The sequence below is a fragment of the Lonchura striata genome, chromosome 5 (genome assembly GCF_050655825.1).
Source record: "Lonchura striata isolate lonStrDom1 chromosome 5, ASM5065582v1, whole genome shotgun sequence".
NCBI lineage: Eukaryota > Metazoa > Chordata > Aves > Passeriformes > Estrildidae > Lonchura > Lonchura striata.
The window spans coordinates 29,892,747-29,915,882 of NC_140707.1; the positions used below are offsets into that span (position 1 = coordinate 29,892,747).

General features: G+C 39.2%; 1 protein-coding gene across 1 annotated transcript in view; it reads left to right on the forward strand.

Annotated features, from left to right (window-relative positions):
* LRP5 (LDL receptor related protein 5) overlaps positions 1–23,136 on the forward strand; it is a 132,514-nt gene that overhangs the window by 49,261 nt on the left and 60,117 nt on the right. The window contains exons 5-7 of the mRNA XM_021555189.3: positions 1,292–1,423; positions 15,997–16,393; positions 16,883–17,054. Of these exons, the coding sequence (XP_021410864.1) occupies positions 1,292–1,423; positions 15,997–16,393; positions 16,883–17,054 (701 nt within the window). The remainder of the gene's footprint in view (positions 1–1,291; positions 1,424–15,996; positions 16,394–16,882; positions 17,055–23,136) is intronic.

Here is a 23,136-nt window from a genome sequence, read left to right on the forward strand (position 1 = left end):
TTAAGTAAAATGGCCACAAAACATAAAATGTTCGTGTTGTACTTTTAAGTGCCATTTTTGCAGTCCAAACTTGGTTGTCGTTTCTTAAATACATATCAAATAGTTTGTGCATGTATTAGTATGGAAGAGTTTTAGTTTTGAGGTTTCATATGAACACACTTGTACCTCTATTTTTCTATATATTCTCTAGTGCTACTTTGAAGGAAGTAGAGTATTGAAAATTGAGTAGAGCTCCATATATTTTGTATGTTCACGTGATTCACGTGGCAGCTGGTCTAGGTTTTGGAGGTTTTTTTAGGATTGTGAGAATGGGACTTAAAATCAGTGTTGTAAAATGTACATATTTGAGTAGCTCTGGGAAAAATCAGTCCTTGTCCAGAGGAAATATTTTTGCCATTTGGACTGGCTTCTTTCCTTATGCCAACTCTAAAATCTGCTTCCCTAAAGATAACATTTGTTATTCTAATGAAGTTAATAGGATGTGAGTAAACAGGCCTGAAAGTAAGCAAGAGGAGTTCGGAGATCCTCTTGGGGATGTGCAAATTTTCCTTGAGGTTGCTGGGTATGCACAGCACCCTGGTCTATCTCACAGTTCAGATAAGAGTTTGTCTGTGCTGAATTCTTGTCATTGCTTTTAGCTCCAGGAATGTCCCAGCCTTGGGTCATAGTATTTGAGTCAGTCACAAAGAAAATACAGCACACGGAGAAAGAGCATATGCTGAAAATAGCTCGGATGCCATTGACTTCATTAAGATCAGGCTTGGATTCCTTCCTCACCATTTTTTTTTCTCTGTGTCAGTGGAAGTAACAAAGGTCAAATCAGCCACACATTTTGTGCTTTTATATTAAAATAGTTTAGATGATGATTCAAACAACAGTTTTGCAGAAATCTTGCAAAAGTTGCAAGTATTTTTTATAAATGGCAATTTTTACCAATAATTACTTATTAATATGGTTTCATGTCTTTTTTCCTCCTCTAAAGGAGAAAGGAGTGTTCAGTTGTCATATGTCCATCTCTGTACATGCAACAGTACTGTAATGTAGGAATTGTACAAATTGTTGTTTTCTTTCAGAGAACTGGTTGTCTCATCAGTTGCATGCATCTCAATTTAGGTGCCCCTAGAGTTCAGAGGCTGGGGTGGGGGGAAATCAAGCATTTTATATCGTGATTCCTCTGCTTTTTTACTACTAAAGCTTATGCCATTTGGGATCTGTAATTTCTTCCTCATGGAAAAAACAGAGCTTATGGGCTTCTAGAAAAATTAGAATAAATCTGCTTTGTTTCTTGAAGTTCACACTCCATGTGAAGAAAACAACGGTGGTTGCTCCCATCTGTGCCTGCTGTCTCCAAGGGACCCCTTCTACAGCTGTGCCTGTCCCACTGGTGTGCAGCTGGAAGACGACGGCAGGACGTGCAAAGCAGGTAGGAACTTAGCTTTTTTCTACAGTCACACTGTTGGTTTGGTTTGGGTTCACTGCTTCAGAGCTGATCCTTGAAGAAGTGAGTTGAGAGGAGCTGCCTAAGAAACTGAAATGCTATTTTGCATTCAGACCTCCCACCAAGCTACCAAAGTGATTTTTATGGACTAAAGTCATCCCTTGTAGCAGAAATCAGAGGCTTTTGTCCGTGTTTAGGGTTGCCAGTTCTCTGTAGGAATGAAGTAGTATGTGAAACCCATTGCTGAAGGATTTTATTAGAAGTAAATTAATGTAGGGCATCTTTCCATTTGGACAGTGGAGAAACTTATGCTCCCTCCCATTTGTTGTCCAGAAGAGATCTATGATAAAGTAGTGCTGGCTGAGTTGTTGAGAGAGCTAAGAAAATACTGTTCCAGGTGAGTTGCTCATGTCCCTGAGAAGTAGGACAGGATTGTGTATCACCAATAAGAAGCTGTTTAAAAAATATAGCCAGAGTATATCTTTTAATTAGAAAGTGTAACTAGATGTGTATTTTGTATCCACAGATTGAATGAGCTTTGTGGTATACTCTGAAAACTTGTTTTTCATTGTTTGAGAAGTCTTTTTAAAAGATGCATCTTACAAAAGCAGGCAACTAACACTGATAGGGTGGCAGAACACTAGGAGGCAAGGTTTTGGAGAGTGTTCTGCTGACTCTGCTGCCTGTCTTCAGTGTGCTTTTGAGTCTAGTCAAATAAAATAATCATTTTCTGATGTGGCTTGATTCCCCTGTATACTAGAGCACGCATAAGAGATGCCTTTCATTTATGAACCAGAAGCACAGTTTAAACACTGAATCTCCAGGGTTTAAGGGCTGGTTTTATTAGCTCATCCTACCCTATTTGAAAGGCTTATAAGGTAATTTTGCAACTGCTAAGAGAATTTTCCCTTTACTACTTCCAGCTTTGGAAAGTTTCCCTTTTGCAGCTTTTAAAAACCCCTCACTGAATGCTCAGGACAACCTTTTTAGACGTTCAGATTGACTTCATGTTTCTGGCAGTGGCAATGAAGGTCAGCCTGCTTTTGGCATTTTGGCACATAGCACAAGTAGGACCGACTGCTTATACTGTGCTTTCACCTTTCCATTGTCAGGCCAGACAGTCTGCCAAGGGTTTTCTGTCAAAGGAGGGCAAAAAAGTGGGATGAGAACAGGAAATCTGGTTTTGCATAAGAATGTAGCTTTTTCGTTCAGTTTTATGGATTATTTCTTTCCCAAGCTCCACATCTTTTGTTGTCCTGTGTGCCTTATGCCAACATCCATGTGCTTCTCCTTCCCATTTTGCTAATTAACTCCTTGGTTGCAAGGAATTGACTTTTTGTTCTCCACATGAGCCATTTGTAGTGATGTTGTAAGCAGGAGCTGCAGATCCATGGGTGTTGACCACCTTCATTTTGTTCCCTGTTGGCTTAGGCAGAGGTGCAAAAGTACAGAGTCACTTGGGCATGTGAGCTTAGATTTCAGGCTGTTAAGTGAATCACACAAAGGCTGCTGCTGGGGGTTTATCTGCAGAAGGAAAAAGCATTCTGCTCTCCAGATCCCTGTCCACATGGGGAGTTTACTGGTGCAAATATAACTATATAATGTTATTGTATATATCTGTCAGAAAGAATTCTTGAGCAGAAAAGCCCTGGAGTGCTTAGGTGATTTTAGCTCTCTTGAATATTGAAGTATACATACATTAGTGATGTTCAGATGAGAGCACTCTATAGCTCTTTACAAATGGTAAAGGGCCTAGGTAATTAACAAAAAATACAAGTTCATGGACAGGCTGTGCAAGTATTTGCCTTGCTGAGTTACACCTGTATGTAATGAAACTCTGAAACTCTGGATTTTTATACTTTGACTAAACTAATCATTGATCTGCTGGAACCTTAAGTATTGTGCCTGTGTTAAAATAATAGTTCATTTTCCTGTAGTTTTAGCTTCTGGTGTTCATTCTTGCTTTCTCTCTGGTTCTAAAGAGTTGCTCTGAAATTTTATTTTTTTTAATTACCTTTACAGTAAATATCCATCACTAATAATGGATGATAGATAGAAACTAACTGGCATCAAGTGTATGTTCTCCTCTGGGAATATGTATGTGTTTTGTGCAGGTAAATTTATTGTTTGCAGACCCATGGTGCTAGGTCTGTTGTCTTCTGTTGGATTGAAAATGGTCTGCAATACCTTGAAGCTTCCATATCAGCAAGCAAGGGGGTTATAACTTTGGAAAGTAAATCAGCTGCTTCTGACCATGTCATCTCAGCAAAGTGAACATTCAAGCTCTGGTCTTTGAAATTATTTAGGAAGTTGTGTTGGACCACTACTGTCTTGTGGATGTGTCAAATACATGATTTTAGATAAGTGTCTGAACCTGATCTTGCTGGCATAGAAGGTAATGAAATCACAGTTTGTAAAGCCTGTCAGAGTGATGGTTCTGGTTGTGCCTGTGGAGTCGCCTGCTCAGTAGGATCTGGTAACACCTTGTAACATTCAAGAATAATTGACTATGAAATGTCATTTCTCCAAATGGAGCTTCAGTTCTTAGACTAGGTAGTTTTCTTGATTTGTTGTTTGTTTTTTTTTTAGGTTTTTAGTAATTTGTTTGAAAACCTTTCCTAAGCTGACTTGAGCAATTGAATGAATACTTGAGAAAGGAACCAACATTTGGTTGCAGTCATTTAGAAGGGTTGTGTAATTCTGCCAGCAAATAGGCCAGTTAAAAGCAGAGCAAAAGGGTGGAAGTTTCACAAGCTTGGGGACCTTATTTAAGTAATTTTGCTGATTTAGGACTATCCTGAATTTTTTCTTGCTTTCATTGTTTAAGGATCACATTTATTTTCTTAATGAACAGAATTATTTTGATTCATGAGTCTTCTGATTGTGTGCAATGTCTCCTTTCAAGAAGATGTTCTTTCTCCTCTCCTGGGGTTCCCTTCCTAGGATTTAGTGAGTTCTGTTGTTGGGCCAGTGGTAGTTTGTAGTGTTGTGAGAAAGACAAATATATTAATGGCTACTGTCTCATCTCCAGCAGTGAATTATTTGCTCCATTTTTACCTTGCAGGGCAGAGACTTCAGGTGATACCTGTCACCTCTTTTGAGCAGATGCACCTTCCTCATGCTTCTCATTTTCCACAGCACACAGTGAATGACATGAATTTATCTGTTTCTCACCCCAGCTCTGGTGTAATTTGTACTTGTTAAAGTGAGTGTTTCCAGATAAAATGGAGCTGGATCTTTGCACCCTGTTCTGCTTTTGTGGAGCAGGTTTGTTTTGCTTTGCTGGGTGAAGCTGCAGTCTCAAAATATTGGATGACTCCCTCTGCTTTTTCCTTCCGTCTGTGGCTTCATCATGTGGTTCAGTTCAATCACATTCAGGGAAGTCTAGATGGTTTTTGTGCATCTTTAAACCCTGATCCCAGTCTCCTGTACAGCAGCTATGCGTCTGCATCCTTCTAAGACTGAGCTGCTTTTTGTAAACACCATTTAGCAGCATGTTTCTCTTATTTCTGGAAAATACATAATTTCTTTCTGCCGTGTTCAGTGTCACTGGCATACAGCTATCACTGCAGGCCTTCTAGAGGAATGTCAAAAGCTTAATCTTTTTTTCTAAGTGGATATATTTCCTGTAAGCGGTCACTCGACTTCCTAAATTCCCTCTGCCTGTCAGAGTTGCATTCCCAAAGGAATTACTCTCATTACACATAAATTTCCTGATATCATAGTATCAAGTTAGTCAAAGTATATGAACTAGAATTAGTTGGATAGCATTTTAAAACCTATTATCCAGGGCTGATACCTGCAAAATATTTTCAGTATTCCACACCTCGCTCTCACAAGTCTTTACTAGCTTGGCTCTATGGCTATGAAGCTGTAGTAGGTAGGATAAACTGGGACTTCAGCTATGGTTCTTTTTTATTCTGTTTTTTTAACTTCAGCAAGGACACTCAGAGCTACACAATCTCAGAATTAGTCCAGATCCATGCAGCTTCTGGACCCCCTAGTTTTTTAAAAAAAAATATTTTTCAGGATTTTGTTTTGCTTCTTATTAAATATGTAATGTTTGCTGCAGTGTATAGATAAAATATTTCAGTAAATGCTGCAGAATTTTACTTTACTCATTATGCAAATTCATTACAGCAATTTCACATGGCCTGGATATCATTAATTCTTGATCCATTTTACATACCTAAATTCCTCTCTAACCAAATTTAAATATCTATTAAGAAGAACCTTTTTGTATTTGCTTCCTCATAAAAACACAAATTAAAATGAGCCAAGCCTTTCTGTGACACTGGAATCTCTTGGAGATTTAATTTTACTCTGATATATTGTTTGTTTTTCCATTTGTATTGTGTTTTAAAGTAATGTGAGAGGCCTCTTACTAAGAAGGCATAAGGGTGGTTGAGGTATAGGTGTATTTGCATGCCATGCAAAGAGAAGATGACAAATGCAACATCCAAGTTTGCCACGGTTTTGTGGCAAATGCTTTTGATATTTTGAATTTTGCACAAAGAAGTGATGCGTGGAAGTAAGGGCAGTGCTAACTAAAGTATGTTCCTTTAATACACTGGCCATTGGCTCAGTATAGATCTAAGCCAGGGGGTGCCTGGACAATGTTCTTGATTGTAGGATTTAGTTTTAGGTGGTCCTGCAAAGAGCAGGGAGCTGGACTAAATAGTCCTTTACAACTTGAGATATTCTGTGATTCTGAGTAGACCAAGCAAAACTGTCTTCAGGAAGGGCTATAAAAACATAAACACTCCTCTGTCATAGCTGAAGACAAAGAATTTGGCTGCAAAAGCAACCATATTGCAATGGTATTTTAGCTTCTGCTCACGCTGATATTATTACTGAGCTCAGAAAAAGTGAATGCCCATGTGCTGGGGGACAGATTTGTGAGCTGATGCTATTCATGCAATGCATGGTAATGGATTGCTCCTATAAGGGTCCTTTTCCTAAAGGCTGTGCAAAAGTATATTAGGGATAAATATCCACAATTGCATGGAATCCTGCTAGTGGCTTACCTTAATGCTGGGGTAGCTGGCAGGTTTCACAGTGAAAGAGGTACCTGAATTCACAATTATCTTAGTGGCTTCTTTACCACAGCAAATCTACCCTTAAAGAAAAGGGGGTTTACACTTCTTAAGATGTGGAAATTAAACACTTGCTGTGCATCAGCATGAGCATTCCTTAAAGCCAGCATAAGAACTGCTGCTGAATATTGAGCTTTAAGCATAATGTGAATCAAATGAAAAAGTTACTAATTTTTAGAACTTTTATATTGTCAGTGGCAAGAGTTTGGTTGCTTTAAAGCTTCTGCTCCTCAAATATACCTCAGTTGATAGATACTTTTTAGAAATCTTGTTCCTTTTAGATATTTCAGTCTAGATGTTGTAACTAGCCAGCTGCTTTTTGCAATAATATTGTCCCTGCTATGTCATAATGTAAGTGGCCATTTGAGACATGGTGCATTGACCTCAACTCACCACAGGCATTTCTCCAGCGAAAGGCAACTGTTCTTTGCTTGAAAATGGGAAAGTTTGGCTGTGAGTTAGTCTTGTGTGGTGTTAGAAGTTGTAGGTTTCTGTCAGAAAGGTGTGACAGCTGCAGTTTCTCAAATAAATGAGAAAATTCTGTTCTCCCAAATGAAAACCAGAAAAAAAGCCCCCATATTTTCATAACCGAAAAAGAAAATACTTGCTTCAGTTGTTTGAAAAGTCAGTTACCCTTTTCTATCCTTGATCCTGTTGTTGAGGCAGTTGATCAGGGTTGGCTGCTATTCCCAGCCTCTTATTTCTCTTTGCCATTCTGAACATTGTGAAATAGAAAACTGTTTTTCGAACCTGCTGGCTAATACTGCAGGGCATACCGTGGTGTTTTAATATGCAGGAGATAGAGGAGTATTGAAGGAAGAAATGCGAAGGCACTTAGCATCTTCTCATCTCCTTTGTGTTTCTTGGTGCACATCATACGTTTTAAAAGTTTTGTCTGCGGTTCCTTGGCAAGCAGTCATGAATTCATTACAGCAACTAAGCCTCCAAGCAAGACAAGCTGGCAGAAAAGAAAACCTTCATGGTGAAGTACTTACCTCATGCCATTTAACCACCATAGAAGGTTTCTTAGCATGTCTTCCTGACAAATAAGAGGAGCAATATGGATTAATCCAGACTTTCTGATGAAGTAGATCAACCACTAATTTGAGAAAAACAGCTCTGTTGAGAAAGTGAAGGGTCAGGGAGGTATTTGTTATTTGGGATAACTGCTGTAGATTCAGTTCCTTCAAATACCCGATAAAGCTTCTGCTGGCATTGTGTGAATAACTGTCTGGAGTATTTTAGCACTTGGAAGATGCTGGGAGAGAAACCTGGTGTATCAGTAGATAAACTCTGATTGCATTCTATCATTGATTTGAGGCTGTATTGGGAAGCAGCACTCATGTCCTAATCTGTTTGTATGAAATAAAAAAGCAAAAAGAAAACTGTGTTTTGCCTTATTTCCTAGAACCTGGACAGCCAACAGCATATCTGTCTCTCCCTGTTGACAACTCTGTGATTGAAATGCAGCTGTGGAAAACCATGGGCTTGGTTGCAAGATATTTTGATACCTTAAGTGTCTTCTGCCCTCTGCCTGGTGTTTGACTACTGTAGGGAGATGTTATCCAGAAGCTGGGTGACTTTCTGCACTCCTTCTCTCCCTATTGCACTCCCAAAGGTGCATTGTACTTCCTTTGCTTATCCAGGAATTGTTGCAAGTGCAAGTTTGTAATTAAAAACTGTTCGGTAATGGGTACCTAGAGTCTGGGAAATCTAGAGGGAAATCTACCTCTTCTTGTTCTACTCCATTTAGTGAGTGGATTTTTTCCTTTCATTCATGTGTAGATATTTGTTTTGAGTCTGTTTTCCCCTTGCTTGATTTAGTGTGTTATGTTTATGAGTTTATTTGATATATTAAAAGATTACATTATTTTCTATTCATAGCAACTTTTATGCTTCTGAATGGGGCTACTTTGTTTAGTGACAAAATGAAATAGCCTCATATAGAAATGGCCTTATTTATAATTTCACTGGATAAAAGCCATTAGGAACATATCATAAGGAACAAACCTGGAGGGAGTGAGGAGCATTCTTGAAGGTCTGCCACATCATCTTCTAGTTCTGTTGTCAGTGGTTTTCCTGGGCTATGGTGAATGAAACTTTCTTTTCAGGCTTTGTTGGTGCATGTTTCAAATTGATTACTACTTTCCAGGACTCTGAAACACTGTCTAGTTAGAGCTTATTTTTGTGGTTAGGGGTTTTTTGTTTTGAGTTTGTTGTTTTGGGTTTTTTTTGGTTTTTTTTTTTGTTTTTTTTTTTTGGTGTGCGCATATAAAGGAAATAGCGACACTCTCCTTTTTCAGCTCTGTTGAGTCTCTGGATTTAATCTGGTTTTAAGCTGCAAAAGAACCACACCCTGGGTCTGCACTGAAAAAGTTTACATGTAAACTTTGTTATCTCGCATTCTCTTTGTGCTGGGAACATACACAGGCAAAGTCACCAAGACCCAGTGGTAACTGCCTAAACTGCTGTGGCTTGACTTCTTCCAGCATTGGGTGGCTGTCTCTCTGTTTTACTACATCAATGTGAGATTGATACTCTCCCTAGATGTGCAAACCCTAATTTGCAGCTGTTTATATCTTTTTTGTTTGTTTTGTTTTGCTGTTTTGCTTTTTTCTTGGATTGTGTCAGCTCAGAATTGAATTTTCTGGGGCTCCATCAGACTTGGCACATAGTAAATAATGCTTAAATTTCAAAGCATTACACAGTTTTCAGCCTCAGAGAGGGCTCGTGGTGTGTATTTATTTCTGTTTGTGTAAAGGATGACAGCAGTGCAAAGAAACTTAATATGTTCAAGGTCTCTTGCTGAATTGGAAACATCTGCAATTACAAGTCAATAGAAGTGGGATTGTAGAAAACCTACTGTATTTCTGTTCATTTGTAAAATATATTAATTGTGTATCTTGTTGAGTTATAATGAATTTTTGGTTCTTGTCTCTCTTGTGCATTAGGGGTTTTACTGCCAAAAATCTGTTAAACAATAACTAGGTGGCAAAATGGATGTCAGTTCCAAAGTCAGTGATTCCTTATTCTGAGCCAGTGGAATTGTGTATCTCCAGCAGAGAGCAGGTACCTGTAAACTTTAAAGCCTTGCTTTGTGAGGAAACACCACAATCCAAAGCCAACCCTTTTTCTAGCGGTAGGGATTTTTGGCAGACTTTTTCTTCACCCATCCTTCTTCCTATGGCTTGCAGTGAGCTGTTATTAAGAATTATGTGCAAAGGGATGTTAATTTTTTTTTTTTTTTTTGTTAATAAAGAGTAGAAGCTGGGAGTATGACATCCATAAGGTAACAGATTTACCAATTAACATTTTCAACTTCCTCTTCTCTTTTTTTAAAGCTCACAGAGATTATAAAGACCCCAGGGCAGGGTAAGACTTGGTAGTTCAAGTGCTTTGAGCTCTTTGGATGAAACCTGTGTGTAAGGGAAGCTTCTTTGCTTGGTACAGCAGCAGCCAGATGGCTGTGCTGACCTTTGATTCTGGTTAATACCAATGCAATTATGACTTACATTAATGCTGTTTTGAGTAAATCTTCCTAAGAGTTACCTACTCCTCTGTCAGTAGTAACTTCTCAAACCTTTGTACTCACAAGTATAGTACTGGGCATGTAAAACTGAGCATGTTTCACAGAATCTCCTAAACTAGAACAGGGTGACTGTGATTTCTGTCCTGCAACAGCTTTTTCTGGAAGAAACATTACTTTTGTCCTAGTCAGCTGCTTTGTGCTAATGGTCTTATCAGCTGTGCAGTTTAACTAATAATCCATTTGTGGAATTTCATTTTGGTGGCTGTGTGAATGTGTCAAAACTCTGATTTGTAGGTGTTTTTTCTGGTTCAGGCGACGTTAGAAGTCTACAGCTATGACAGTGGCAGAACCAGGAGACAATAGCTTTTCACTGTAACATGCAGACAGAAATGATGTAATTTATGAGTTACGTAAGTGCTCTGGTATTTCCGTTCTTTGTCACAATTGTTAGTTTTCCTTATGCTTACTTACCTTTCAATTAAATCAAGTCCTGTCTGAATGTGGCCACTCAAAACATTCTTTCAAAGAAACCTTTCCTGTTTCTATTTTGCTGGTTGCACACTCCCACTGCACATGGTCCTTGGTTTTAAATTGCATGTGCAGTGTCCAGTTGGAGAGTACATGGCCAGCCTTTCCCAGCCCACCACTGGCACACAGTAAGAAGCAGCAGTCCTGTCTTCCTCTCAGACTGAAAGATAAATAAAGGCCTGAACTGGAATGCACAGTGCTGTTCATGTTGCAGCTGGCTCTAGTAAGGTAACCAAGGAGAATGAATAAAAAGATTTTCCATTTGTTTCTAGGTATTGCTAAAGGTTGTTTCAACTCCTTAAATATTACTGTTTTCTGGGGAGGTTGAGTAACAAGAAGGGGGTTTTACAGAATTTTGTTGATTTAAATCCAGTCAATTTCATTACATCATTTTTCTTTTGGTGTGAAGAGTGACTGATGTTAAACCCTTGTACAAGGTGTCGTCGTTGTTTTGAATATTGGAAAACTCATTAAGCAGTGTGGCAGTGTTATCAGTATTCATTTGCTCCATGTTTTCTCCCAAAACCATACTCTGGTCCTCTTTTGCCATACACTGAAAGTTTGCTGGGTAATTCACTGTATTGCAGCAATAACAGAATCCCTTGCTTTTTTGATAAATCTGTTTTGTTTCTCAAGAGTGCTGAGGTAGCTGTGTTCAAACAGCTTGTAAGGGAGTTGCCTGCAGTCAAAGTACTTCTAACACAGTCTTTTCAAAAAGTATTTTGTTCTTTGGAACAGAGCTGAAATCTTTCCTGTTCTTACAGTGTATCTGATTTTCTCCCCACAAGTATAGAGATCTCCAGAATTGTTTGCAGTGAGACTGGGCCTGCACATGCAGGTGCATGCTCATGCATATACATAAAACTGGGGGATGAGTTCTACAATAGGTCATTGTTCTAGCCTAATTAGCAGACAGACAAATAGAAAAGGAATAGCATGGCTTTTTCTGGCAAAGATTAACAGAGGCAGCCACTGCAGTCCACATGTTTAGGTTGGGTGAATAAATTGGGGCATTTGTTACTGTGTTATAGATGTCTTGTTACTTGTCAAATGTGAAGTGGGCCAAGGGAAGAATAAAAGAGGGTCCTGTCAAGCTGGTGAGATGGCCTGTTTTGCTGCTGTCAGCTCTGATTGCAGTTAGTTTTGCAAATAGAATACAGTTCCCATTTCCAGCAGTGAAGCATGAATTTTTAATAACAAAAGCACAAGCCAACCAAATCAAAGCAAGAATGATATCCTAGCATAGATATTAAAAATACTGATTTTTGAGTATGGCAGGAAAGCATCTTGTGTAAGTGCAAAAAAAAAAAAAAAAAAAAAAGGTATCCCAACCTGTTTTTCTAGGACTTATTAATTGAAAATAGACCTTAGAGTCGTCTTATTTGTGGGTTTGGTTATTTGTTTTGTTTTGTAAACCCCATCTCTGGAAGAGTTCAAGGCCAGGCTCTGAGCAATCTGATCTAGTGTGTGGCATCCTTTTCTGTGACAGAGGGATTGGAATTAGATGATTTTCAAGGTCCCTTCCAACCCACACCTTTCTGTGATTGTGCGTCAACCAGAAGAGCTCATCAGTTCTTATGGTTATTAGATCTCCTAAAAATTTCTCTTGAAGGTCTGTAGAAAGCTTGAGATTAATAGAGTAGAGAAAAAGCAGCAGTTCAAAATTTAAACCAGTTGAAAAAATAAAACAATTTGAATATGGGTATTTTAAAATGTTTTCTGGAAATTTTAGATTGATCTAGTTCCTCCTGGTTTTCTATTTATGGTTTGCATAGAAAACTTCTCATGAACTTCTGCTGAAGTGTTTGGTTGCTGCAATTGTGATGTTGGAATAGCTTGCATTTCCCACTCCCCTCCAAAAAGGCTTTTGTTCATTGTGTGGTGTTATAAATGACCATGTTGTAACAGTTAGCAGTTCTGTTGGGAATCTCTTGATCATGTGGTTAGAGAAGTGACTGCAGTGAGAGAGGTTTTGAAAATGAAGTTAATTAAATATATGTTACAGCACTTTAGGTAAATAGCTGGCTGTAATGTGTTAAGCAGATTCTAGGGTATCTAGGATAACACTGGGCCTGTCACAGCACAACACTCCTGCAGCCTTGAAAACATTCCTACCAACATTAATAATCAAAATACCTCCATGATGCAGATAAAACTAATGAGCCAGACAAGCGTGTTTGGCCAGGTTTTTAGAGACAACCAGTGTCAGGTTCTCATCTCTTGCTGTTGTGCTCAGAGCCTGCTGCCAACTCTTTCTCTCTAGCAGAAATTTGTTAATGGAGTCAAATACAGTTATAACCAACTGTAATTGAGAATTCTGTTGTAATAAAAGACAGGATTTTTTACACTTATTAGCAATTACCTCTGATAACAAATCTATTACAGGATTTCAAGTGGGGGGGTGTAAAGTCGTGATACATGCTGTGGTAATGTTTTCTCTGTTCATGTCTATTTTATTGTTCAAAGATGTAGGTGCATGTCTGCCAAGAGTCTTTCTGTGTAATATTTCACTTAATTTTAAGCATCCTTACAGAATTACCCAGGTAGCTCATTCCCCATATTATTTCTTTTTCCCCACAAGCCTCAGTTAAAGGTATGTTAGAAAATAGAAGAAATTGCCAAGAGGCATCTTATTCAACTACCAACAAAACGTGCCAGTTGTCAACTGAAGATTTTCTTTTTGTTCACTAGATCAGCAGGGAGAAGTTTTTTTCCTGTTTATTTTTAGCCATATATGTCCATGGGACAGAACTGAGGTAGGGAATGTATCTCCAATAGTGTTTGCTTGGAGAAAAAAGTCAGAGCAGCTGAATGTGTCAGAAACAAATAGTTTCTTTCGATTTGCAAGAAGATTCTAGTCGTGCAGTTGATTCAAGGTGTCCGGGCTGTCCTGGTCCTGGTCAAAACAATACCTTGTGTGCAAGTAAGGTTCACCTCTGCGTAAGACCATGCACTATCTCAGAGCGGGATGAAATAAATCTGAGTCTTAATTACTGCTGCTGTGAGGAAGTGAAAGCTGTTTTGGTACTACTTGTGAATTTTAGGGGGTGTTTACGGTGTTTTTCAGCCTGTTGTCTAGTCAGCATTTTTAGACACAATCTGGGCCTTGGTCTGATGGTTGCTTCCTCTGAGTTTGTTTACAGTGAACCAAGGTGACCCTGCAATCCCTTGTGTGAAGAGCCAAAACATATGCATTTGATTCTTATCTGTTTGTTCCCATGCAATGAGGCTTGCAATGTTGGTTATCCTAGAAATACATGTAATATTGGTAATTGCTGTGTTATCACTTGCTAGGCATGTATTTGATAGTCCTCTGTTTCACAGTATTCATACTTCAGTATTAAGGTTATGATTGCAGATACATAGATATAGTAGAAATTCAGAGGTTAACAAACACCCACAGCAGTGTCACCCTGCCTGCTCTGCTCTTTACTCCCAACCCATAAACTCTTGACTGGCTCATCATCCTCCCTGAGACAGAGGGCCATGTGTTCCAGGTGTTCTCTTAAATAAAAAGCAACTCCAACATCTCGCCTGTCTTTTTAAATTTAAAACCCTTCTGTGTTTGTACAACACTTAGATGACCAGATGCATCACCCTTTCCATGTTGAGGCCTGAATTTTTACTTAACTTGCACTAACCCGTTTTAATTTTGACTCCCATAATGAAATATTTCAGAAGCATAGAAGCTAGACATAAAACTTTGTTACATTAGGTATTTGGTTCTGCTGTAGTTGCTGTGTCTCTCGTGTTTTGCTGTCATGAATGAATGGGCTTTCATTCCTCCCTTTTCTCCAGGAGGTTTTTGAGCTCTGAGTTGTTTTTTTGTTCCTTCTACCTAAGCCTTGCCTCAAAGTGATGCTGTCCTTACCAGACCTTGTCAGCTGATGCTGACTGGGAGAAGCATTCTTGCTGGAGCCCCTCACTGTGCCAGCACAAACGTTTGTGGAGCTCTGCCGGTCTTGTTGTTTATTTCAGCTGATGACTTAATTTCTACTGAGTTGGTTTTTGCTTGGATCAGCTCTCTGGTGTGGTTTGCAGCACACAGCTATGGTACAAGGCCATGCTGTGCTTGCATGTGAGGCTGGGTGATACTGAAATGAAAACAAGTAGCCTATAGCAAGAAGGAGAGCAGCACTGCTCCATCCAAGAGTTGTGATGGCTTGAGGTAGTTTGGAGCTCTTAAATGATACTAAAATGCTGCTATTTTAGATCCTTTCTGTCATTATACACTTGTGCCCTGAGCACTGTTTCTTTTCAGAGCTTCTGAGATGATACATGGAGGCTAAACCCAAAATCAAAACCAAATCCAGCACCCGTAGTGAAAGTAAATTTGGTTGTGTTGTACAATAGATTCAACTTCTGTGTCTCCAGAACTACATAAGCATGCCTAGGTGTTAAATATTTCTAGAAGAAATATTTCTCATGAGCATTTGAATTTCTGTTATTCTTAGCTATGTCCCCATGATGGCCATTTTCATTCAATCTCAGCTATTGGGGAAAACTGGAAATTGCCACCTCCTATGGCATTTGCTGGTCTGGATGAAATACAAAAAATTACTTTTATTTAGGTTTCTAATTTTTGAGTATTGCTAAACTATAAAATTTCCTTGTCAGTTTTCAAAATACTCAGCATAAACTTGGCAACAGAAGTAGGAAAAAACCCACATACTTCACTTGTACTGAAGCATGCATGGGTGGATGTGGGGAAACTTTATTAAGCAACTGCACATTTGCTGTCTGTCCCCTTATTTTCATTAATAAAAGAAGCTGCCACTTCCATGTCAGTCAACACTGAAGATGCCATTTGTCCTTGAAATGTACTCCAAGCTGTTGTTTGTCACCCTTTCCACAAGCAGGAAAACTTTGCAGTAGGGAGAAAGAATAGAGGAGAGAAAAGAACAACAATCCTATTGCCTTAAAATTGTTTTGCATCATCTGTGGCCAAATGAGAAATACTTGCTGTGGTTGTGACTTGTTTTCTTGTTGGACTGTCTGGAGTAAATCATTAATGGAATTTGTTTACAAAATACTCCAGTCTTCTGTTAGCCTACATTTACTGTGTAGGGCATGTGTGAAAACTTGTCTAGTGCACTGATAGAGCTAGTGGGACATTTGGCTGAGCAAGTCTCTATAATGTGATGAAATATTTGAACCTGCACCCACCAATTTTTTTTTTTTTTTTTCTAGAGACAGATTGCTATGGTCTGTGTTAATTTAGAAGGCTGGGAGAAATTGTCATCTGAAATGCAAACAGGTCTTTATTTTCACATAAGCTTGATGTCCGTATTTAAGGAAATCTCTTCTTGTTACAGTGACAGTAGCAGTTCACAGCCTGCTGTGCTCTACTGAAATCTTCACATCTGTAGCAATGGAGATGATGCCATGAATGCCTTTCTCCCCAGGTGCTGAGGAAGTCTTGCTGCTCGCCAGAAGAACCGACTTGAGGAGGATTTCCCTGGACACACCAGATTTCACTGACATTATTCTGCAGATTGACAACATCAGACATGCAATTGCCATTGACTATGACCCTGTGGAAGGCTACATCTACTGGACTGATGACGATGTCCGGGCAATTCGTCGGGCCTATCTTGATGGCACTGGAGCCCAGACTCTGGTGACCACGGAGATCAACCACCCAGATGGGATTGCTGTGGACTGGGTGGCCAGGAACCTGTACTGGACCGATACTGGCACCGACCGCATCGAAGTGACCCGGCTGAACGGGACATCGAGGAAGATCCTGATCTCCGAAAACCTCGATGAACCTCGAGCCATAGTGCTCAATCCTGTCATGGGGTAAGCTGGGTGTTTAGTGAGAGCCCTGTGGTAGGTCTTGAGATCCAGCTTATGGTCTCCTGAAAGTGAAAATGTGCAAATTGCAGGATGGTGCCTGTGCTGTTTGTCAGATATTCAGGAAATGACTGGTTTTCCCTTGATTCATCCCTTTAATAACTGTGTACATAAAAGGTGACTTCTAGATATAGTGTTCCTCAATGAACTTATACATTGGGTATTTAGTTGAATTTTCTTTTCTTTGCATCTTCAGTGTTATCCTAACTATGAAGGAATTGGGCCACTGCATATTTTCAGTAGTTTAATTTATTTACTGCTCAAACTTTATATTGTCTTCACTGATTGCTGTTTAAGCTGGCTTGTTTGCTGTTGTTGGGGAAGCAAAAAGCAAATTCTTTCAAAAGCAACACAGACCTTAACTCTTGTCTTGCCTGTTGCATTCATTAACTGTTCCCCCTCTTTTCTTTCTTTTTTTTTTTTTTTTTTTAACAGCTACATGTATTGGACAGACTGGGGTGAAAGTCCAAAGATAGAATGTGCTTATTTGGATGGCTCAGAAAGGCGAGTTCTGGTGAATACTTCTCTTGGGTGGCCTAATGGCTTGGCACTGGATCTTGAGAAAAACAAGCTTTACTGGGGAGATGCAAAAACAGATAAAATTGAGGTAAGTAACAGAACCATACTTGGGTGCATTTGTAGAAAACAAGTGCAGTTCTCATCTGCAGCTTTTGTCTTGGGTACATTTACCCATTTTTGGAGGAGTCTTTTGTTTCATTAATATTAAAATATACTTAGCATAACAAGACATATTTGAGAAGAAAGGAAGTACATTTATGTGGTTCAGAAAATTTCTGCAAGAAATGGTATGTTTGTTATGCCTACATTGCTCCAAGTGTAATTTAATTACTTGAAATCTCAGATTTTACCTGAGGCTTTTGCAACAAATTGGGACACTCAGGTAAAATTTGTTTAAAAACTGTTTTGGCTTTGGTGCTTGGAACTGCTATCTAAAATTGCTGAATGCAAAAGACAGTGCAAGGTTCATGTACAGGAGCCAGTGGATATGGAGGCCCTGGAAAGCCATATTTCAGGACGTTAATGATTGTGGTGTCCAGATATGTGGACAAGAAGGAAATTTTAATGTACCTAGTGCTTTGAAAACAATATAGGCAGTCTGTGCCTGAATTTGAGGAGGGAAATTTCTACCTTGGTCATGGCCTGTGAAATCAATTGAGTTTTACTGTTGTTCAGGGTAGTAGCATATGCAACATTTTTTGATAAATAATTTAGATAAATAGATTTTGAGGAATGACTGCTTTCTAAAGGCTTTGCCACAAGGAAGAGAGGAAACTAGACTGTCTGCTAGCTCCAGAAATTTAAGTTCAGTGTTTGGCAATAGCTAATGCTGAGTTTGATGACTACCAGAGAGATCCTGTCTCCCCTTACCTTTCAGCTTGCAGGGCAGGGAACATTCCAGATGCCACTTTTTATAGCTGGGGCTGCCTTGTGTTTCATGGGTTTAAACAATCTGTTCAGTCTGTCTTACTTCACTGTCAGGCAGCAAATCCAGCAATCCTGTTTGGTTTGACATCAAAGTCTAGGAGAACCAGAGAAACTAATGTAAGGCTTTTAATTCACTCTGTTTTTCTTTTGTGCTACTCTGCTGGCCCTAATACACACAAAATCTCACTGTATGTTGTTTGAGGTGGGGCATTTCCAGTTTCACTTGCTGCTGCAGTCATTCAGCATAAATTCATTTTCCCATGCTTGTGTTTTGTTGCCAAGAACATGCCATTTTAGTAGCAGCACTATATCTCAGTGATTTGTTCTGTATGTATGTTGCATCCACACCTTGTCAGAAACAAAAGTCAGCTGACTTCAAGTCGAGGATACATATTTATATTTTACACTATAGTTGACCCAGCTGGGTATTGGGATTTCTCTTTTTTTCCCAATAGATGCCTAAAACTACCTTGAAACATGTTACTGGGTAAATTTAATTTCTGTTATCACCTAAAACCAGCATAAATGGGATGGTAGATAGTAAGCTGTAACTATTTTGTAGCTCATTAGGTAGCAAATGAAAAAAAAACCCCAAACTATGATGTTTTGGGTGGTTTACTCTCTTGCTGCACTTCAGGGAGGGAGTTCTTGCTTCATATTCTTGCTTCATGCCTAAATGACATTCAGATTTATGCTGAGTGCTCCTGAAGAAGGAAGGCTTCAACCAAACACTTCGCCTCTGCATAGTTCAGAAAGTTGTGCTCTGCATCTGCATTCTGCTGCAGAAGGCAAAGAAGGTGCTGCTTTGTCTGTGCTGAAGATGGGATCCCAAAATTGCTGTTAGATGGTAATTGAGAATTGCTTTCATCACATGGCATGCCTTCAGTTGCTTTCTACATAGAACAAAACATGAGGGTGAATATAGCTTATGCATATTTGTGTGTATCACTGCTTGGTATTCTGCTCTGGCTTCTGGTATTCCAGATCTGCAGGGAGTCATCTTACTCTCACTGGGAAGGCGTGTTTGAATTTAAAGTTCTTAAACAGTGAATGAACTTTGTACAGCTTGGCAATTTGATAAGCTGAAGGCATCTGTCCTGTTTTTCCTGGACCTTGGGTTTGAAATGCCCTGTGAATGTCCCTGGGTGGATGGGTTGGTTGGTTTCAGGGGTGGTTTTGTTCTGTTCTGGTAACACACTGTGACATTACTTTTGGGTGCACTCTTCCTCAGTTAGAAAATAATCTCTGCAGAGCTGTTGAGGGTACACCAAGCATCACCCGATACCAGGAGACTGTGTTTCATTTGTGCATGGAGAACTTCACAGGGTGAAAACAGCAGTTCCCCTTTCCTGTCAAAACCCCTTTGCTAACCTTCCCATCTGCAGCATTCAACTGTGACACAAAGGGCCCAGTCACTTTGCAAGCAGTTTGCATCCCGAAGAAACCACTTGGCAAGGCTTGTCAAAATTTTGTGTGACAGGAGCCTGTGGGGCTTTCGCTGCAAACTTGGCATCCTGTGGTAACACTGTTCCCAGGTTTTAAGTTTATTTTTTTTAATTGGTTTGACAAAGAGTAGGGCAAATAGAAAATAGATAGCAGATTTTGAGTTCGTGTCTGTCAAAATCAAGTGTTTGTCCACACAGCTTCAGCTACAAGTAAAGGGCATAGATTAATCCAACTGAGCTTTGGATTTTACTGACAGAGATAAGTTACTTTCCAGGAACAAACAGCAGATTAATAAGGATTACAGGATTCCAGCAGAGAGAGAAGCAAAGGCCCATGTGTATAGTTTCCTAATTCTTCTTTAAAAAAATCTATGGCAAGCCAGGTTTTCCCATGTATTATTTCTTCAGTATTTGCTTAAAGTGCCTAAGGTATAGTTGCATAATGAGTAATTATGAAATTTTCAGCTGCCTGTCATTACCTATGCATTTTAGTTGAGCTTGTGCAATATTCTTGGAATAAGTATTCAGCAGACTCTCCCTTCTGGCAGCTTCCCCTCGTTGCCCTCTTCTCTCTCCCCTCTGTTGACAAATGGCCTTTGGTTTTTTTAGTGGGAGCTCCATAATCATATAACTATCACACACACAATAACCTATCACATACAGTAAGTCTTTGCAAGTTTATAGGGTGTTTTAAGTGTAAGTCAGCACTAGATGATGATCATGGAACTCACTGGAATTTCTTTCCCAGGTGTAGTTGTGTGGGCTGCCCTTGAATTTTCAGGAAACAAGCTTTATAATTAGTGTGTTGTTGATCACATTCTGCATAAATAATGTAAAAGGCTATTTGGAACAATTTGCAACTTAAATATAGGAGTAGGATTTGTAGAAGTCATTTGTACTGGGAAGAAAAAAATAATAATTAAACTAACTTAAAGCTGCTTTTTCTAAACAAGTCCAAGTATACTTCACATATTACACTTCTATTTTCCAGTTATTTGACCCGAAAGATGCATTATTTAGTTTATACATGAAACATTTTCTCATAACTATAATACATTTTTGTTTGTGTGCTTCATTTTTCAGCAAAGGATTAAAAAAACCTACACAATGTAATAAACTACTTGGAAGAGATTCTGTACTGGTTTACAGAAACAAGCAAATCTTATAGGAAGAACAACTAATTTAAACTTATTGCCACATGCTAATTAGCTGTAAAGATCTCAAAGCATTGTTTTTCTATAAATATAAATGCATTTCAGAAGACCTAGTTTATACTTATATTAATGTAAATAATTCCCACACTGCATACTTATATTAATATATGATAACAGAAAAGTTAAATGGATATAGAAGTAAGGAATGCAGGATCCCCTTAACTGAAAGAACAGATCTACAATCTTAGATTAGTCTAAATAGGCAGGTGCATGAATAAAATTATTTAGATTTTTAATAGTGAGGGAGCCTTAATTTCAGTGGGGTTTTTTGAAACTTTTCGGTAACATTCAATTCAATTCGGTTTAAAACTGTGGCAAAGAAATGTTGTGAATTGAAGCTTACACTGTGGTCCTTAGATGAATGAGATATGTATCTTCTACACTTTTTACTATATCCTATATTTTTTACTTCTGACAAATTGGTAGATTATATCCTTTCCAGCTGCAAGTGCTGTATATGTGAAGTGATATGCATCACATGATGATGACATACAATGTGTTCATGTTGAATAGCACATGTCAGAACTGGGCTGGCAAACCTCGTGCTCGTCCCTGCAGTTCATGTAGCTCTGTTCAGCTCTGTATTCCTGCAGCTCCTTTGGGTGCTGCCACTTCTGGTTTTTCTGTTTGTGATGCACTCCTCACTGGCATTAGGCTGTACTGTTGGGGGAGTGACACGCGTGCACGTTTGTGGCTGTTGGGTATTTTTTTTTGTTGGGAATTGTCTGTGTGGTTTGTGAGCATTATATACCTCTGTGTTTTTATTAATCTGAAGTAGCTGTCAGGCTTTGTATTGCTCTGCCTTTAGCTTGAGGAACCGTGAATGCTGTTATAGGTGGAGGGGGATTTTTTTCTTTTGCCTGAAGGGAGCTGCTCAGCAAACTTCTATCACGTGAGAGCTCTGTTTGGTAGCAGTGTCCAAAGACCTGGTGTATAACCAACTATCTTTTAAGCTTCTGGAGGGTATAATCTGTGCTGGTGAGCTTGAGACCAGATTTAGACCAGGAGCCACATAGCCATTGTAGAATGGATAGGAGGAGTCATTTGGAGGAAGGATTACCTTAAAATGCTTGGAGGAAGGATTACCTTAAAATGTTGTTACAGCATTATTTTTTTACTGAAAGAGTGATAAAGTACTGGAATGGTCTGCCTGGGGAGGTGGTGGAGTCACCATCCCTGGATGTGTTTAGAAAAAGACTGGAAGTGGCACTCAGTGCCATGGTTTAGTTGAGGTTTTAGGGCATGGGTTGGACTCGGTGGTCTTGAAAGTCTCTTTCAACCTAGTTATTCTGTGAATTCTGTGACAGTTTTTAGAGTTTGATTAGACTGTTGATAAATCAGTTATGGTTGCTTTTCCCAGAGGGACTTTGTTGGGATGGAACACAGACTTTCAGGGAGGGAAGAGAGCTGTATCTTTGACTAAAAGAAATTCTAATTCTACAAAATTATGTACGGCCTCAAATGGGTGTGCACCTGTAGGAAAAAGAAGGAAACCTGGCAGCCAGTGGAAGAGGATCTTTATTCTCTCTTGTTTGAGAATCCCCACTCTCTCATCTGTCTGTTGGCTGTGTTCTGCTTGCAACACCAGACTCATCACCAGATTTGGGGTCAGGAGTAAGCACCTAAGTTCTGACTCCCAGGGATCTTAGTGGAGCCTCAGCTTCCTATGCAAGGAAAGCAATTTCCTATGCAATTTTCTGCTTATGCATATTTGCAATGGAATGATCTTGACTAATTTGCTATGGTAGAAATGATGTTGCAGTTTGTCCAGCCTTGAACACACCAGTCTGTAGTGTGCAACAGACTGCTGAGATGACATACAATGATGTGTAATGGTCAGCAGGTCAGACTGGTGAGTCATTTCAGATCTTAATGGCTTTTAGTGAATTTAAACTCTTCTGAGTCTGTCACATGTTTCTAAACCCTGAACTGTGGTTCAGGATTTCCTGATGTAATTCTACCTCTTTCTGGAACACAGAAATATAGCCAGCCTCTATCTGCCGACAAGCAATGCACATATCCTGTTCAGGAGCATAGAGCCTTCTAGTTCCACTCTTCTAATTGCAAGATCAGTTTGTCTGTGTTTTGCTTACTGCTTAATTAGGCATTTCAGTATGTTATTTTATACCTTGCACCACATGAGCTTTGTTTACTTCTAAGAGGACTTTTGCCAAGTGTGGGAGTTGTTGAAGAAAGTCAGATCCAGTTTCACAGAATTCGATGTTTTAGATCAGAACAGAAGAGTCACACCTTTCTGCTCTAAGCTAAGTAGAAAGGAAATGTTCAGAACAGAGAGACTGATTGACCAAAGAGAAGAAGATAAACTTATGAAAGTGAATTTCCTCCTGTCCCTTTTCAGTGTTAGCTGCCAGGTGAACATGTATCTGAGCCCTGAGCAAGTGAGAGGTACGACAGCTTGAAGAAGAAAGTGTTTATTATAAGGAACACATCCAAGCTGTGGCTGGTTCCATTCTGTGTTCAGTAGTGCTCTTGGAGATACATAAAACTTTCCATTCTTCAGCAAAATTTTCTTGAGAAATTTTTTTCTGCTATCCTGGATGGGATGGGGAGGGATGGTGGAGTG